This window comes from Eptesicus fuscus, chromosome 3 (genome assembly GCF_027574615.1).
Source record: "Eptesicus fuscus isolate TK198812 chromosome 3, DD_ASM_mEF_20220401, whole genome shotgun sequence".
In the NCBI taxonomy this organism is placed as follows: Eukaryota; Metazoa; Chordata; class Mammalia; order Chiroptera; family Vespertilionidae; genus Eptesicus; species Eptesicus fuscus.
Genome location: NC_072475.1, coordinates 2,158,451 through 2,177,688, shown reverse-complemented (window position 1 = coordinate 2,177,688; position 19,238 = coordinate 2,158,451). Strand labels below are relative to the sequence as shown.

Sequence of the window (19,238 nt, the reverse complement as noted above, 5' to 3'; positions counted from 1 at the left end):
ACCGATACCCAAATCTGCCAGCACGCAAGTCCCTTCTATAAAATGGGGCAGTGTTTGCACATAACCCACATCTGCATGTGGCTCCGGCAGGCAGAGCCTCCATGTCACTTCTTTCTCGTGGGTTCAGTCTAGTGTGGCTGGCCCAAGTTTTGCTTTTGGAACTTTCTGGCATTTTTTTCTCCCCAAAATATTTCTGATCTGCTTTTGGTTCAATCTGCAAATGCAAAACCTGTGGATACGGAGGGCCAACTCTACAATGAACACTATCCAGCATTCCTTTATTTTTAGAAAAGAATGCACATGGGAAAATGTTTTCTTCAGCTAAAAAATGAAGCTTTTATATTTGTTTTGTTTCTAACTTCTTGGACTAAGCTGATTCTAAGCTGGTTCCCAGTTCAAGTAAACCTCAAGTGAGAAACGTGGGACAGGAGGTACAGTACTAAGTGAGTTGGTTCACTGGTAGTCCATTTTTAAGAAAACAATGATTTCTATAGCGAGAGTAGTATTTGTAGAAAGTATAAAGAAATGGTCCCCTAGCGGCCACGGACAGAACAGACTGAGCCAAATCTTGAGCACAGGGCTGTTCTGAACCAGCAGTCTCCCCCCACCCCCAAAGCCCTCCTTCCCACAGAGGAACCCAAAGAAACACACATATTTGCTGTCTGAACTAGGAAAACAGGTAAGACATTTAAGTCAGCTATTGAACTCTTTCAACTTAAATTAGAAATAACGACCAAATCCAGCATTTCTTCTAATATCTAGGTCAACCATTTAGTTTATCTTCCAAACTAGGGTACTATTCTAGGACAGTCTGTAACATCCAGGACGTATGTCCACCCTCTACAAAGAAAGCCACTGTCTTAAAACCAAACAGAGCAAAAGCCATCAGGGCTCCGAGTCATAATAAATTCACTGAGGCACAGGGGCTGGGCTAAGGCTAGCGTCCAGTGACCCTAAAGGTGACAACACAACACTTTTAGTTTGGAGGTGACTTTAAAAACCACACACCCGAGAGACAGTGAGCGGGTCCAGCCCAGCGCTGTGGAAACAGGCTTGAAAGTCCTGTTCATCTTGTGATCCACGGACAAGTACCCACTACACCAGCGACTCACTGGAGGGCTGTGAGCGCCTCTGAAAACTTCCATGAGCAGCCAGCCTGCGTGAGAGAGCAGGGGGGCGGAAGGGCTGGGGTCCACGCTCTATCATTTACTGACTTTATGAGCCTCAACGGTCTCCCCTGTAAAATACAACCAGTACCTCGCTCCTGATGGTCTAATGAGGAATCATCAACATGTCGATAGCGCATAATACTGCCCAGGACAACAGGCAAGTACTCAATTAACGTCACTTTATCTTCAACTTGTAAAAACTATTAGTGATGATCATCGGCTTCTTTCAAATTGAACTGTCAATGCACGCCAGGCATATGAGGATCCTCATTATAGATAAAAAGAACTAGATAAATAATGTATTACATATACAGTTCTCTCACAAGTATTTAAGAGGCTCCCAACCACTCATCAACTATTAGTTCCCATTTAAATCAACTTATTCAAGTAAAACACCAAAAAAATTAAGCTGGTATAGAATTCTACTTACAGACTCTGTTTCACTTTGAGGCCCAGCAACGCAAACTCGGCTGGTGGAGCCGATGAATGGTGCTTGGGACGAGCACGTACGTACGTGCTCAGCGAGACCGTCCTCGCCCTCGGCTCACTCTAACATTGACATGGCAGTGGGTCATGAGCGACACAAAAGCAATGAGTGCCCCTAACGCACCTGATGTCATTCCCGCCCATTTTCCATCACAAGTGCAGCAGAGGACAACATGAAACGGCATGATGTAAGTCCCTAAAACGCTGGAAGAGTCTGCCCTAACATCTCTTTGACAACACATTTCTATTGTGCCTCCCACCTCAGCTCTTCCGGTTTTGAAGAATACCCAAGAAATCTAAGAAACCCTTCAGGAAGTCCAGGAACTGTATCCTAAGGATTTCTAGGCCCCACATACCACATCCCAAGAAAACCATTTCTTCAAATAAAACTTATTCACCTACAAAGTTCATATACCACCAGATTTATTAGTTCATACACGTAGACACATTCTCCAAGATACGTCCACTTTAGCCTGCTTCTACTGACGAGAAGTCTGGCTTCTAGTGTTTGGCTTGTCGTTTTTTAAAGGAGTCTCAGCGAAAGAAGGCCATATGGCTAAATATGGGGCCAACTTTGAAGCTCCTTTTATGCGGATGATACTGGATCACGAATGTGGAGCAAACTCCAATAACCTATTTTTTTGAGAGATGAAATATCAGAGCAACAGCACACTGCTAGCATATCACATGATCCCAACGACTAAACAGCTATGTTAACTCTTACTGGGAAGAATTCAAGAGGACCAGCACTATTCACTCATAAAAAACCGGTTACCAAAGATGTTATAAATAATGGACAGGAAAAATTAAAACCTGAGACTTCCTGCCCTAAGCTGCCACCGTGCAGGCACTGGGCCTAGTGCTGTGTGCATCACCTTAGCCCTCGTGACATCAGGGGTAAGTGACTACTTTACAGATGAGAAGACTGAACCAATGAAGCCACACAGCCTGAACCAGGAGCAGGCGTCAGTTCACGACAGCAGTGGCACTGCCTCTGTCTAAACAGCTGCTGCCCTCCGTCACCACAACCCAACCTTCAATAAAAGGACACAGTTAGCAAAACAGACTGCAAACAGCACACAGGGCGAAATGCAACGAGGGCGTCTGTGTACGGTCACGTGTGAACGGATGTGTGTACGCAGAAAATGAAGAGACTCCAAGTAAAAAGAAGTCCCAAGTCCGGGCTTCCCAGGTAAGGCAATCCGAAGACCGGAGAACCCTGATGAGTCCGCCCGAAGACCGGCGTCTCCAGGTCCTCACTAGCCAAAAGCCCAAGACTTTGCCCTTCATTCTGTGGGGAAAAAACAAGTCTCCAAGTCTCCTGCCACCTGGCTGTTACCATGAGCTGTGAGTCCACCCCCGCCGGGCCTCCCTCCCTGCTCACTCCCACGTCCCTGAGACACTAGGTCACAAGAACTGGAGGATGTGGCCCACAGATCTGAGGCCGCCTGTGAAGTCTACGGACCGCTGTTCTTACTGAATGAAGTATCTGCGACCACCCATCCTTTCGCTTGGGAGGATAAATAATGTGGCCCCCACCCCTTAACCCGCTCTATCTGTCCTCCTCTCAGAAAACGGCAACTCCATCCTCACTGCTGCTCAAGCCAAAGTCGTCCTTGAACAGCTCACCCACACACAGTCAGTCCTCACTTAGCCTGTTGACTTTACCCCCAAGTATATCCAGGACCAGACCACTCACCAGCTCAACTGCTAGCACCCTGGTCCAATCACCAGCCCACCTCAGCCAGTTCTAACTGCCCAGCCTCTTCACCTGCACCCGAGGGCTTGGCCCTGGCCCACTACGGGCACTCATTGCCACGGCGAGCTGGCACCTCTCCGTCACCGTGCACAGTACCGAACACACCTCAGGGCCGTTGGTTTCTATGCAAAGTCCACGCCGGTTTCCCAGGCTTGCTCCTCTCGTTGAAGCCTCTGCTCAAAAGTAACTTCCCCAGCCATCCCCCTTCCTCCTCATCCTGCTTTATGGCCCTCAGCACCACCTGACACACTATGAAACTCGCTCGTTCGTCTCCTCACACCAGAATGTCACCTCCCCGAGGCCAGGTCCTCGTCTGCGCTGTTCACCCGTGGTCTGCGTCAGACGCTCCCGCACACGCCGGTGCGCAGATCTTGTTCAGCAAGTGAACCAAATACTAACGACGAAGCACCTGGCGGACAGTGTTCACCTTCCAACCCTCCACAGCCCTCACAGTGGGCTTCTCAGTAACAGTAAGAGGTGGCCGGCTGCAGGCCCAGGACAGGGCACCTCCTCCCCACCGAGCGTCAGCCCTGCTAGGGGCGTGGAGACTACGAGGCAGGTCAACGCCCTTGTTCAGATGAGCATCTCCTGGGCCGAGATGCAGTAAAAGCCTGGCCTGACGCCATCACCCATCCCGACCACCGTCCCGCGGGCCCACTGCCCTCCGTGGTACTAACTCCGCTTCAGAACGTGCTCCCATGTCACCACTGCGAGCGGCACGCCCACCTCAGTGCGGGGACAGCGCAGGCTTCCTCGCGCAGTGCGTTCTGTCCCACGGTCATTTCCACGGTCAGGACAGGTCGCGGCGGGCAAGGCACTTCCTCTCAGCTCACTCCAGACAAGTCCGAGCGTTCTGCTGGCGTGGGCCTGGGAAGACTTCTCCCTGCTCCACCTCTCCACTCTGCCTGCAGCGTTAACGTTCCCCACGAGACAGCAGGTTCCTTTAATAACCATTATTTACCGACATTAGTGCCAGGCCCCATCTTGACTCTACATGTATCAGCTCATCTCAGCCTCCCAAAAACCCAAGAGGTAGGCATGGTCATTATTACCAACTTACAGATGATAACATGGAGGACATATACAGGATCACTAAGGGAATCCAGAAACATCCTCTGTGAAGTAAAGATGAGGAACATTCCAGAAAGATACACATTAAAAAGTAGAAATAGACACGTTAGAAAACTGGCCAGTCAATACAGAAGGAAGGGATGATGCCACAGAAAACCAGCCTCTGCACCCTAACAAATGCTGGCCCAGCAGTGATTACAACAGGTGCTGAGCCCTCCGTGAGCGGCTGGCGGGCCTTCAGAAGATGGGGGAGGTACCCGCACCACCAAGAACGAATCTTCTCTCCTAACGGCAGACATCCGTGCCCCTAAGGGGAGGCTTCACCAGGAACACGTATGGACTCTTGCAAAACAAAGCAACCTGAATCTAATCAAATTTCTCTACCTACTATTATAGAAAATACCCAGAACAATACATCACCCGCAAACGATTAACCAAATTCAGAAAATGAGGGAGGGAGGGGGCATCATTCCAGTCATGCACCGTTCAAGGCAGGACAGCTTCTGAGAAAGGCACTGTGTCTCTGCACAGAGACGCTCCTGGCTGGCACTGCCACGGACACCTGGGCTGTCTGGTGAACCACGGTCGTGCACACAGTCCGTCATCGACCGAGACGGCGACACCTGGCCATGACGGTGAGGGTAAAGCACTTAAGCAGCCATTGGTCTGGACCTTGTTTGGGTTCAGATTCTACTAACCCATGAGAAACAATGGAGACACCAGGCAATCTGAACATGGACTAGCCCAGTGGTCGGCAAACTCATTAGTCACAGAGCCAAATATCAACAGCACAACGACTGAAATTCCTTTTGAGAGCCAAATTTTTTAAAACTTAAACTTCTTCTAACGCCACTTCTTCAAAACAGACTCGCCCAGGCCGTGGTATTTTGTGGAAGAGCTACACTCAAGGGGCCAAAGAGCCGCATGTGGCTCGCGAGCCGCAGTTTGCCGACCACGGGACTAGACGGGAAGGGTTGCATAAAGGCACTATGGCTGTCTTTTTTGAAAGGCCTTATCTTTCAGACACATACGAAATATTTACAGATGAAATTTTGTATCTGCTTTTGCTTTACAGTAATGCATCAATAACTGCTTCAGAATCCTCAACAGATGCTAAAACCAGTGGAAGACTGTTGGAGGAAACAAACTTCCATCTCAAATTTATCACTCCATAAACAATTACAAAAGGAACAAAGTGCATTTACAATGGAACAGTCGGCTGGGTAAAACCTAAGTGAAATGCCTGCCCAACATCAACAGTGGACGAGCCGACACCCTATGCAATACTCCTGCCAGTGTTTCACCGATGAGAGAGCAGCCAGCCCCATCCACACTCAGGGGCTCTGCAGCCGGGGGTGGGGGGTGTACTCCTGAGTGCCCCTGTCATGAGTGACAAAGGCCTGGGAACTGTTCTAGACCAAGGAGGCTAAACCAGGCGCACGAGCCTTCACTGGAAACTGGCTTTTAAGCTCCAGGGCATCACTGAAATAACGATCAACTTGACCGCACACTGGACATTTAAAAATAACACTGAATCAATGTCCAATTTCTGTGCAATGGTTGTTTGGGTTAAGAAAGCCCTTATTCCTAAGAAAGGCATGTCAAGATGCCTACACTTTCTAAATGGTACAGCTAAAATATGGACAATTCTAACAAATAGTGACCCAGGCAGAGAGCTTACAGGTATTCACTGAACCATTCTTACAAGCCTTCCAAAGGTTTACATTTAAAAAGCAAAGTTAAGGAGGACGACGAGGAGAGTGGTGCCGTTGTGACCCAGGGACAGAGCCTGACAGGTGAGCTAACCTCCCTCACCCGCCCCCCGCAAGGCTCCCTCAGTGTGGCTGCCTCCGCCCGCTGGGTGCCCTCGCAGACCTGGAGGAACTGACTGCTCCAGGCCACCCCAGGGCCTGGCACATGGATCGTTTTCACTGCACCCTTTCTGTGCTAGAAGAGACTGGACACTCAAAATAAATAATAGGTTAAGTTAAAAATATTTAAAATAATCCAGCAGAAAATGGGGCGGGGAGAGTGGAGGTGAAGAAAGATTGGTAAATGCTGATTAACTGTTCACACTGGGTGAAGGGTCTCGGGATCAATTCCCCGTCAAGGGCACTTACCTGGGTCTCAGGGTTGCTCCCCGCCCCAGGTTAGGGTGTGCAGGAGGCAACCAGCGGATGTCTCTCTCTCACATCGACGTCTCTCCCCCCACATCCCTCCCTTCTCCCTCCCTCCCACTCTCTGAAAAGCCATGGGGAAAATATCCTCAGGTGAGGCTTACCCAAACAAAACGCCGAGGGGACCCGGCACCGACCCCCCGCACTGTGGGCTCCTCCAGAAAGGCCGGCAGAAGGCACAGAGCCGAGCCTGCTGAACTGCATGGTGGGCACAGCTCCGATGCCAGGCCCGCGCTGGTTCCGCTCAGCCCCAGTGAACAGCACCCTGCGCCCTCCCCACCAAGTCTCTGCCTTGCCCGAGCAGCCCACTGACAATGAAATCTGCCCCTTTCTGCCCCTTTCTCTTCATAGCATTTGCTGGTTTTTCTCCCTTCCTAGATGTAACCTGCCCCCAGGCTGGAACTGTCTGGTTACCCCCATGTTCCCTACCACATGCTAGTGCGGCACCTGGAGGCACTCAGGTCCTGTGAATCCTCTCCTTCCAAGGGAGCTGAGCTGCACAGGCTGCGACCAGAGCACTGCTTCCGGGTGAGACGGCCGTGAGAATCCTGGCTGAGCGCTCCGGGCTGCGGTGACCTCCTGTTGTTCTTTCTTTTATAAAAGGGAGACCACGCTCCCTAACCCTGTTCCAGCGGCAGAACACAGCCCCTGAGAACCAGGTTTAGACCAGAAGGTTCCAGCGGGAGAACATCCCACCAGGCCAATCTGTGGTTCACCTTCATGTCATCTGTTCTCACCCTACTGGGTTCCAATTTCACGTTCCTAGAAAAACCATTCCTAAACCAGATACCGATTTTGACTTTTCCATGTGACTGAGGCCAGAAAATGTAAACACAAGAGTTTTCCTGGTGGAGCAACTCTAATTCCCCAAGGAGGCCAAGTCATAATAAAAGATCCTAGAATTGGGATATTTCCTCAGGCAAATACTTTTGGTTGCAATATTTTTAAACTTTATAATTTTCCCAAGGATCAGAACTGCTTTCATTGGATGTCAAAGGTAGAAGACCTTGAAATTACAGTTTCCAATGATTCCATCCTAATCAGATAAAATCTATACTAATAAAAGGGTAATATGCTAATTAGACTGGATGTCTTCCAGACAAAGCCACAGTGGCGGGGGCTGAGGCAGAGATGGTTAGGGGCGATCAGGCCGGCAGGGGAGAGCAGTTAGGGGCAATCAGGCCGGCAGGGGAGAGCAGTTAGGGGCAATCAGGCCAGCAGGGGAGAGCAGTTAGGGGCAATCAGGCCGGCAGGGGAGAGCAGTTAGGGGCAATCAGGCTGGCAGGGGAGAGCAGTTACAGGTGATCAGGTCAGCTGGGGAGAGCAGTTAGAAGCAATCAGGCCAGCAGGGGAGAGCAGTTAGGGGCAATCAGGCCGGCAAGGGAGAGCAGTTAGGGGCAATCAGGCAGGCAGGCCGAGAGGTTAGGGGCGATCAGGCAGGCAGGCAGGCAGGCAGAGTAGTTAGAGGCGATCAAACAGGCAGGCAGGTGAGCAGTTAGGAGCCAGTGGTCCTGCAGGGATCGGGCCTAAACCAGCAGTCAGACATCCCCCGAGGGGTCCTGGATTGTAGAGGGTGCAGGCCGGGCTGAAGGACCCCCCCACATGCACAAATTTTGTGCAACGGGCCTCTAGTATTTAATAAAGAAAATGGTATTAAGAGGAATTTCTTTCCTTCGTGCAAATCTTCTTAACCTGAATTTACAAAAGCTCCTGGCTGTCAGTTCACAGGTGAGAACACATTCCTGAGACCAACAGCGCCACCAGTGTCTGAGACTAAAGACTGTGCCTGATGGAAACTTGGTATCAAAGGTTATCAAGACAGCATACTTCACACTGCTTTCACATGTAAATGCTCACAAGACGGAAGGTAAATAGTGCGCGAGCAAAAGAAAAACAAAACAGTCTACTACTGGGTCATATATTTCCTTAATGGGTTCAAGTAATTTTTTAACAGGGACACTTAAGTACATCTTTCCTGTACCATTTTCCTGGCAAAAATCCTATCCCCAAATTTAGCTTTTCACTCAACAGAAACTCACCTTTAAACATGAACCTAAACCAGTACAGATCTTTTATATTCATAATTTGCACATAGGGCATCTGAACACAAGCTGAAAGCAGGCAGATGTCTGGTTCCGCGCCGGGCCCCCCTCCCCCCTCACCGGGCTGTTACCGCTGTGCTTGGTATTCCTCACCTGACAAATTTAAAGTGTTTTAATAGCCAGAGGAGGGGTAGAGGAGAGTGCTTTAAAAACTTAACTCCAAACAAAGACGAAATCAGGGATTCATTCTGGGGTAGAAACAGACAAATGCCAGTTTATGAGCTTTGAAGGTTCCAGGTCAAGATTTTGTTGTTGGGCCACGCTTTCTCTTGCAATTTCATTTTTAAGTTCTCATCCACACCAACCTCTACGAAGTTTTCCCAAACTGGGTAGGAACTAGAGACCTGTAACCTGAGAAAAATGGTAGGGGACTAGGTGACTAATTCTCCCGGGACTTGAAGGTGGATGAACAAGTGGACCTGCGTGTTTATCTGTGATCTGCTGTTACACATCTGGAGTGAGTGGGAAAGTGAAAAAGACAAAATGGGAAAGTCAGTCAAGGTGATGCTTTGACTTCCATTCTGTGAAAACGTGAAGCTCAGTCAAAAACAAGAGCACGGGCCCTGGCTCGTGTGGCTCAGTGGATAGAGCATCAGCCTGCCGACTGAAAGGCCCTGGATTCTATTCCAGTCAGGGCACATGCTGGGGGTTGCAGACTCCATCCCCAGGAGGGGGCATGCAGGAGGCAGCCGATCAATGATTCTGTCTCATCATTGATGTTTCTCTCTCTCCCCCCCTCTCTGAAATCAATAAAATTTTAAAAAAATAAAAGCATTTTGTCATCCCTTTGTTCTATAGCCTGTGTAGAAGAGCACCTAACTTTTTTCCACGGTAATCCTTTTCCAAGGCCATGGGTCATATACTCTAATGTGAACTTCAGAGATACACCCCAGCAAAATGAAATGCCACTTTCTAGACAAACCGTCTTTGAATTCCCAGAATCATCCAGAGAAAAGTGGCAGTCCGACAGCTGACACCAAGTCACCTGCCAGAGGTCAAAGACAACGAAGGGCGTCTTTAAAGAACGAAAACCTGCTATCTGAATCAGAACTTAGCTCTGTCTAAACAAATACATTTCACTTGGTCCATGGTGCTTAAATGTCTTTAATTAGTTGCCAACATCTTAAAAATCAATTTCCTGTAAAATCTGGAGTTCTGGTCAGGAACAGGATAGAAAAGGAGGACCGGCAACACCAGGACCACATGCCCATGGAAGTGACAGACGGAGTGTAAGCACCAGCGCCCACACACCGTCTCCCCCGCCACTGGCCCACCCGCCATTCCCACCTGCAATTAAACCCCGCAAACCAGGACAAAGTGACCTCAGGCCGATGACAATCATCCATACTTACCCAGTTTAAAACACAATAGTTAAAAAGAATTAACACAATCTATTCCTCAGGCAGCTTTGTGAACAGCTTTTATTAATTCATGAACACATTCACACTGCACCTTGCCAGCTCCCAAAAAGAATGAAATGGTTTAGAAGTTAAAGCATTACTATTCTTCTTGGCCACACTCTTGTGTCTTCATCTTTTACACACACACACACACACACACACACACACACACACACACACACTGCTCAGCCTGCTTCACACGGTGCCCAGTACCCTCTGCCACCCAATACCCCATTACACAGCTACAGCGTTAAAATAATCAGGTGCAAAAAAAAGTCACAAGTTACATCGGAAATAAAACTGGATTTAAAAGAATGACAGTGATGTATCAAAAATGCATATTCTCTTGGAAAAGGTCTGATTTGAGACTTGTTGGATCACAGGTACTCCTGGCTTATAAGATAATTACTTTAAAAATCAATTAAATACGTTAATGAAATATATACATTCCAGCAACATGTGTTATAATGTAAAATACTGTTTTAATTCCTTTATAAAAATAAAATCTGAATCAATAGGAATGAAACAAATCTCTTAAAAATCACCAATTAAAAGGAAAAATGTAGTTTTATAATACTGTATCAAAAATGAAAAGTAAAATATTAACTGAAAATACCACGTAGCAACAGCAATCAGCCAGGTTCTATCACTGCTCCATCTGTTGATGCTACTGAAAAGCGGTCATCCTTACAGTGTTAGTAGGTGGACAACTGGCAATCAAACATTTACCAAAAACTGTTTAAAATACTGGTTTTCTCCCACACCTGCCTCTGATCACCTTAGCACTTAGGCTATCTAAAGTGCAGAACTCAGTTCTTTAGGTTTTCTCTATCCTTCACTTTCCCCAACCTTCTCACCTAAAAAACACATTTAAGTCTTATAAGTACTGGTTATATAAAGCAGGACAGGTGCCCTAACTGGTGTGGCTCAGTGGATAGAGCATCAGCCTGTGGACTGAAGGGTCCCTGGTTTGATTCTGGTCAAGGGCAAATGACCAGGTTGTGGGCTCCATCCCCAGTAGGGGGCGTGCAGGAGGCAGCCAATCCATGATTCTCTCTCATCATTGATGTTTCTATCTCTCCCTCTCTGAAATCAATAAAAATATATTTTAAAAAAATAAAGGACAGGAGATGAACAAAAGCCCCGAAGAGGAGGCCCAGCGCTCAGTGCCTGACAAAGGCCAGTGGCTGCTGAGTAAACGCCTCCTGTCTGTCTGACAAAGACGCTGTTCCAAGTTGGTCGAGTTCATAGGATCCCTCACACTCTCTATCAAATATGCAAAGCTTGCCCTTGCTTCCTTAGCATGCAAGCTCTTACACAGAATGGCGTACGCCCCTAATTCAAATATGTAGAGGAAGTACTCTATTCCGGTTTGACCCAGTCTCAGATTCTGGTAAAACAACTTACATAAAAGAAATTTATCTTCAGGAGTCTCATCATCAATCAAGTGTGAATGGAAAACTAAGCAATAAAGTTCAAAAACCTGCCTGAGAGCCCAAAGCTAACTTGAACAACATACTGAACACCTACTACCTCCGATGTCATGTTACCAACAGGTGGCATCCTCGGAGGCAGGTGCCAGGATCCAAAAGCAGGCTGTGATCCTCCTCGGAAGCTCGTTCTAGGATGGCCAGTCCTCTGTTCACTCCCACCATGACACACCCAGCATCTCCCACGGGACCTCGAGTTCCTCCGTTCATTTAGACAGCGAAGTTCGGAGCACTCACTGGAGCAGCTTTCATATCCAAAACAATCATATCCAAAGTAACAGGAAAAAAGATTAAAGCTGAAGTGCAAAATAAAAAAACTGTACATACATACCTTAAGCATTTTACTTAAGTTCAACACATAAATGTACATTCATTTGCCCATCTTACTATGAGCCAAAGCACGTGGCGAACAGGAGCGATGATGAAGTTCCTTGCAGAGTAACCTTCCTTCTGCTTGTCTAACCACTTCTAGAACGCATCACGGCCATTTCCATTTCAGTAAGAAGTCCTTGTGAAGCGGTCTACATACAGAGTCTGGGACTCTTTTTATTTTTCCTCTCCAACTTTCACTTACTTGCAGCCACATCTAAATTCTACAGCCATTATTTAGTGACTCCCCTTTATCAAATCTTTCCAAAGAATCCAACTCGGGGGAGGGTAATTTGCCCTCATTTTAACAAATGACATATTTAAATTATTACTGTAAAAACAAGGTTACCTGCCAGGAAATCGTGTTAGAAGCCAACAGAATGTCTGGCAAGCAGACAACTCACCCAGTGCAAGCCAAGCACACTGACCTGAAAGCAACTTCCTAGCCCAGGAGGTCAGCATGCCCTCCCAGACCCAAGGATCGTCTTACCGAGGCCAGAGGAGGCCCCTGTAAGGCAGCAGGTGAGCGTCCACCTGGTGTGCAGGGCAGAGGACAGAAGTGAACAGACTTGACCCTCAAGAATGTGTCACCTAACGAAGGAGGTAAGAAGCACTCACCAATTAAGTGGTCCAGAGTAAGAAGCGATTCCGGTGACAAAACGGACAACACACGCAAACCCAAAGGAAAGGTCACAGCGTGGACTCGGCAGTGCAGGTCTCTGCTCGACAGCTGCTTACAATGACCTGAGGCAGGTGCTCATGGATGACGGGTAACGTGGAAAGGGAGGGCATTCCCAGAAAAGCAGTGACACAAGCACCCAAGAAAATGAGAGAGAAGGGTGGTGACAGATCTGCGGCAGCCTGGTTGACTTGGTGTAGAGATGGCAGAACTTTAGAAGGAGTGGGAGTTTAAAAAAAAAAAAAAGGTTGGAGTCCTATCAGACAGCCTTGCATGCCGGAACGTATCTGAATGTCTCTTTTTTAGAAAGAGGTGTGCTGTGACTTAGCACTAGGGACAGTCAGTGAGTCCGTGAACGCAATGACATCATCAGAAAGGCACCGCCATACAATGCTCTGTTCTCTCCTTGTTACAAAGGCATTTCCATTGGATTCTTTTGAAGTAGCTCAACAACATATCTCTTTGCACTCAAGGAGCATATTTACAACAAACTCCTGAGCAGGTGAGAGACCAGCTGAGGAAGACACTGCAGGAATCAAGCAAGAACTAGGAATGGTCATCTAGGGCAGAGAGGAGAGGAGGTGGGACTGAGGTGCAGGACACCAAGACTGTTCAGCTCCAGGGAACAGAGACAGAGAACCCGAGAACAGAAATGAGACAAGCTTAGGTAGACAACTCGTTAAATCTGAGCCACACTGTTTGCAGTGCCAACAGGACATGCAGGAGGCTCGGACCAGCACAGTGAAAGTACAAAACGCCGAATTCTGAGCTTGTTACCAAAAAAGGCAAGCCATCCATATGGAAGTCAAAGGCATAGTACACACAGAGGAGGAAAAGGAAGGAATGAAGGCAGAAATGTCAAAAACAGTACCCAAAAGCTAAGAGACATGCTGAGCCTGGGAAACTGGGTCTTACACTCTGAATCAGGGTCAGCAAATTTCCATAAAGGACCAGAGAGTAAATACAAAAGAACAGGGTGATGTTCCAAGACACCTGTATTCATGAACTCTGACATCTGAACTTCACATCATTTTCATGTCATACAATATTTTTTTATTCCCACCCCCCACCCGCAACTACTTGAAAATGTAAAATCCTTTCTCAGCTCACAGGCCACACAAATGCAGGTAGCCAGTGAGATGTGGCGTGTGAGCCATAGTTTGCCAACTCCTGCTCTAAATTAGAGCAATGAGGATAAGAGAACTGGAGTAATTATCCCTTTCCAAATTCCTGAGGTATTTTTCCTTCAGGTAAGTTAACAACTGACCAGCCATTCATTAAACGTGAGTGATTTTCTTCTATTTGACTAATTCCTGCCCTGGCCAGGTGGCTCCGCCGGCTGGAGCGTTGTCCCTTACACCGAAGGCTGCAGGTTCAATTCCGGTCAGGGCTCCATGGATGTTTCTCACATCAATGTTCCTCCCCCAGCCCCTCTCTAAAATCTATATAAAACATATCCTGGATGAGGATTAAAACAAAAAAATTTTTTACTAATTCCTTAATTTTTAGTCCCCTAAGAGATAATTATGTGCTGATGATATTCCCTGTGCTTAAGAATACTGCCTTCCACCAAAAGGTATTCTTTATCCTGAACAAACAGTCACCTGTACAATTACAGCGCAGGCACTGGATGGGAAATGCTGCTTTAGAACTTGTCCCTCTGCCCTAGCCGGCTTGGCTCAGTGGATAGAGCGTCGGCCTGTGGACTGAAAGGTCCCAGGTTCAATTCCGGTCAAGGGCACATGCCTGGAACTGGCTCGATCCCCAGTAGGGGGCGAGCAGGAGGCAGCCAATCAATGATTCTCTCTCATCATTGATGTTTCTCTTCTCTCTCTCTCTCTCCTCCCTCTCCCTTCCTCTCTGAAATCAATAAAAATATATTTAAAAAAAAAAGAACTTGTCCCTCATTTCTTTCAAACTCTGAGTTTTCTTGGAAGTGATTCTATAAAGGGGAAAAGACTCAATAGCATCTGCATGTAAATACTAGATTTAACACCTCTGAACATCAGTATGAATGTGAGGCATGAACAAGGAGAACACGCAGTGCAGACTGTCCCTCCTGACAGGCATTCTCAGAAATACAAACCATGTCCGGTGAGGAAGCCTCCTCGCCCCAAGCCACTCCTCGGACACGAGCCGGAGCTCAGGGGCAGGAACAGGCTCCTTCGTCAATCACCTGCGGGCAGTGAGCTGTAAGCCAACAACACTTTAATCCGCCAGCTCCGTCTCTCATTACTGGGTAAGTGTTTTAAGTTGTCCAGTTCCAAGCAGACAGAACACAAAGGGTAATTAGTGAAGATACAAGCTAAGCTATTCGGGAGAGAGGGGGGGCGCGTAAGAGGGGAAAAGACCAGCTCAGCCTTCTGACCGATAAAACAAACGTGTTGCCATTTGAATTTGTCGGCCACCACCTGGGAGCAGAAATGTCTCCATTTCCTCGTCATCAAATGTTGCCAAGCAGCCAAGCACACTGAGCTGCTCAGTCCACGTTTGAGTTCATTAGCACCGAGGCCTCCAAAGCGTCTCCAATGCCAACGTTTGTAGCCATTACCTTCAGAGGACCCCGCCTGGATACAAGTCCAGAGCCAACACAAGCCCTGTGCCAGCTTTCCCACTCAGAAAGCTGAGGGAAGAGGAGGGCTCTTCCCCAGTCAGAAAGCTCTGCTGCTGCACTTTAGCAACCGGACCTCACTCCACGTCAGTGAAACACAAAGCCCAGGGTCAGTTAAACTCCGGTTGTACCATAAAACCCTTTGCCTACCAAGAACCATTTCAGTGAGTTATCTTAAAGTTCAAAACATAACCTGCTTTTCCATAAAATTAAAAGTGAGGGGTATTACATATAACTTGTGAAATGTTTTAAAGAAAAAAGAACTTAAAATTTCCAAAGTAGGAGGCTGCTTTTTTCCTACTAGAGAAACCCATTCTGAGGGGATAGAAAGCTACTGTACTGTACACACATGCCTTCATTTGGCAATTAAGCGGGATGTTACTTAAAGCACCAGCCGTTAATTCTTCCTGTAAAATTCCTGAGTAGCTCAAGGCCAGGGGGACGTCTTTCCCCAGGGCGTTCACACCCTAAAAAGGCCAACTGTGGGCCAAGGTCACAGACACGACTAAAGCCCTGACCTGGGCAGCAGGGACGAGGGCTCTGCAGGGGCGGGTCTGCGCCTCACACACCCCCTTCCTGAGCCCTCCCCACTGAAAACTGTCTAGTTCACACAGCTCTTCCTAAGCTCTCCACACAGTAGGGGCTTTATCATTCCTGTCGGGGCAATCCAGTCTTCCACACACTGAAATTAAACCCCAACCTTTAAAATCTAATGTCAACGTGAAGCTAAGGACGTCAGTCCTTTCCTCAGACCTCAGCGGCCCAACCAGTGGGTGACCCTCTGCCTACGGAAGGCGCCCCAGGACGGGGCGGAGAGAACGTGCATCTCACAGGCCCCCCTTTCTGTGGTTAGGAAGGGCCTGCCGCGCTGGGCGGGGCTCCCTGGGCACGTAGGCTGTGCTTGTCCTCTGGTGTCCTCCCCAGGTGAAGGCTTCGGCGGTCAGTAAGGCTCTGGTGGCGCTCTGACACAGCTACCGCAACACTTTTAAAGGGTGTTTTTCCTGGAGGCCCCTCCATAAATATGGCCTAAGCAACCCCCTTTCAAATGGATCTCGTCTACCCCGAAAGGCCTCTCCCAGCATCTATTACTTTACTGTGTGCAATTTCAGAATTTAACCCCACTTTTACTTGCTCTTCACGCGGAACTGAAAGTTGGGGGGAATGGAAAGGATGTTTTTATACGCACACGTTACAATAAAAGTTACGCTCAACGGCACCTGCAAACACAGCTCTCCTCGGGAGGACTGGTCTCCACACCCATAGCGCGCGGAGGGGGAGGAAGGGCAGCAGCAGAGGCCGAGGGAAGGCTGCCCGGGCCTCTGGGTGGCCGACAGCGCTGCAGCCACAAGGACTGTCTGTCTCCGCCTGCAGGCTGGACTCCCAGGCCTGCACACACGGGGTCTCCAGTCCACGAGATGTGGCGAGCGCCTCACACAGCCACCAGCTTACTTGAAGCCTCTAGTACGTGCTCCATGTGGAGTCCGGTACAGGTCAAAGGAAATGAAAAGTGGGGAGAGGAGTGTACACTCCCAAGAGACGGGAATGCTCTCGGGGCACCCAGAGCACCCAGGAAAGAGCCAGAGACACACTCCAGTCACCCCACTTCCAGTTCTGCTGAGCTGCCTGACATCGCTGTTTCCTCAATGCCCAGACAGAAACGGTCGGGGGAAGGGTGGCGGGAATACGCCATCAGCTCAAAGGGTGATACTGTTAAGATTTCAGAATCTAAAAATATGAAAAATACCAACTGCGAATGGAGGAGCCACCACAGGCCTCCCAGGCGGGACCGCCAAGTGCTGGCGACTAAGACGGAGCTGCCCAGCCTCCCCGGTGCGCACGCTCACAGCGGCACCCGCTCTGAATGCACCAGTGTTAACTTCTTCCATCCTTTTCCTTCCAAGTATTGATCCTATTTTAGAATTCTATTCTCCTAAACTGAAAAGCAAAATTGTTCAAAAGCAGCAAGTCTCTGTGTTTGTCGAACATTTACCACCTACTTAAAAATAAGTTTTGTGAAGAAAAAATGAGTTTTGTTGTTGTTTAATCTTTATTTAGGCCAAGACCTCTTGGGCACAAGCTCGCCCTGTTACAGTGTCCTGTGTGTAGTCACCGGCCTCCTCCTCCGGGGGGAGCCCCCCTGTTCCCCATTAAGGCTTCTCACCCTGCCCTCCGGTGAGGGTTCCAAGGAAAGGACGGGATTACTATTTTAAACGAACTGTACTGGGTGGCTTACCTAAACTGGGGCAAACAAGCAGGCTCCACAGACAGAGCATACACACACCAGCACACATCCCGTAATACTCCTGAAGCCCCGCTAACCACGCACTGGCTGCGCTGGGGACACAGGCTGAAGTTCCCATTTCAAAGGTTGACGGACACGTATGCCTACACCCCGACTCTCCAGTGACGACCTTTCCTCCCTAAAACAAGGTAAACAAAAGGAACTCCAGTAGCTGCGTTTCCCAGGACCTATGGTGTCTCCTAAACAGCACAGGCAAAATACGAGGGGGCCAAACAATTCCCATGGAGCTAAAAATGCCTCCTTTTCAACAAGGCGCTTGTTTGTCATTGCCCCTGTTCTCTATGCAGTATGGGGGGGGGGGGGCAGAAAGGGGGACTACTCCAGGGGCTCATCGCCTCCATCGTATTTTTCCCCAATTCTGGGACAGCGAGCTTGGGGACACAAGGGCACCCTGACTAGGCTCGCCTCACCTGACCAGGAGGCAGAGGTGTCCTTCCCCCCCCCTGACGGTGTGCAGCCTCCCGGGCTCCGTGCTAACGCCGGGACCAGGGTCCAGGCTGAATTTCACCCCAAACTTCCTAATAGCTACTCCTCAAAACTGACCCAAAGCAGGATTCGAAGCTAAAGGGTGCCCAGGTCTCTCGCGCTGACAGTTCAGACGTAGTAAGCAGTGTTTTTATTAGACCTGGAAAAGAGCACACGCACACACACGCACACGCACACACACACACACGCGCGCACACACACACACACACACACACACACACACACACGCACACCACGCCACGTTACCGACTTCGCGGAAGGAGGGGCTGCAGCGCCGGCCGGAGGCGTCCTGCCCCGGCACCGGCACCAGGACGAAGAGCTGCCTCCGGGCCGCGCGCGGGCCGTCTTCGGCCGGCCACGCCGGTGCCCGCGGGACGGGCTGCAGGTGTCCGCCCTGCACACCTGGGGTCCCCACCTCACGCTCGGCCAAAAGCGGCCAAGTTTCTTCCGGGAGGCGCACAAAGGTCGCGACCGGGAGGCCTGAGCCGGGCTAAAGGCGCCGGGGCCGCCGTGGCTGGAGTCGGAGAGAAGTCGGGACGGTGAGCGGGAGCGCGGCGGGCGGCGGGCGGCGGGCGGCCGTGGTCCGGGCTGCACCACACGCTGCAGACGGTTTACGGAGCGCGGACGGTTCCGGCCGGCGGAGGCGGAGGCGGAGCGGAGGTGGCGGCGGGCACGAGGCGGCTTCGCGATCGACGACGGGAGCGGGGCCGGGCGCTCGCGCGTGTCCTCCCGCGGACCTTCCACTGGACCCCGCGGCCCGCCCAGCCCCTGCCCCCCGCCCCGCGCCTCCCGCCTCCCGCCGCCGGCCGGCCGTGAGCGAGGCACACCCTCCCGCGCCGCGCGCCCGCGGGCACACCCCCGCCTCCCGCGCGCACGCGGCCTCGCCGAGCCGGCCGGCCCACGAGCCCTCGCTGCGGACGCCCGCCGCCCGCCCCCCGCCCGCGCCCCGGCTCCGGCCCCGGCCTCCTCCCGCCCCGCGGGAAGGGCGAGGGGCGGCGGCCCAGCGGCCGTGAGGCGCCCGCACGGGAAGGCGGGTTCTCGGGGGAAGGTCACTCACCCGCTGCATGACTTTCAGGATCAAGGCCAGCTCGTAGCGGGGCATGTCCGACGCACGGCGCGCAGCTCCGACCGCCGGCT

The 19,238-nt window shown here is 50.0% G+C and overlaps 2 protein-coding genes, 1 long non-coding RNA gene and 1 other non-coding gene across 5 annotated transcripts in view; 1 reads left to right on the top strand and 3 right to left on the bottom strand.

Annotated features, from left to right (window-relative positions):
- The window catches only part of LOC129148528 (uncharacterized), a 21,180-nt gene extending 13,996 nt beyond the window's left edge, over positions 1-7,184 (bottom strand). Inside the window, exon 1 of the long non-coding RNA XR_008555491.1 lies at positions 7,110-7,184. This is a non-coding gene — a long non-coding RNA (uncharacterized LOC129148528). The remainder of the gene's footprint in view (positions 1-7,109) is intronic.
- Positions 1-19,220, bottom strand: part of SLC5A3 (solute carrier family 5 member 3) — a 25,453-nt gene extending 6,233 nt beyond the window's left edge. The window contains exon 1 of one of the 2 annotated variants that reach the window (XM_054713511.1): positions 19,159-19,220. The gene's annotated coding sequence lies outside the window, so the exon portion shown is untranslated. Of the gene's footprint in view, positions 1-11,697; positions 11,895-19,158 lie in introns of those variants that run through there. The other variant, XM_054713512.1, reaches the window with a different exon arrangement.
- Positions 1-19,238, bottom strand: part of MRPS6 (mitochondrial ribosomal protein S6) — a 55,732-nt gene extending 36,494 nt beyond the window's left edge. The window contains exon 1 of the mRNA XM_054713513.1: positions 19,159-19,238. Within this exon, the coding sequence (XP_054569488.1) occupies positions 19,159-19,203 (45 nt within the window). The 5' untranslated portion in view covers positions 19,204-19,238. The remainder of the gene's footprint in view (positions 1-19,158) is intronic.
- MIR9314 (microRNA mir-9314) lies at positions 15,834-15,913 on the top strand. Its single transcript, NR_129059.2, is given in 1 exon segment — positions 15,834-15,913. It is a non-coding gene; the product is annotated as a microRNA mir-9314 (primary transcript).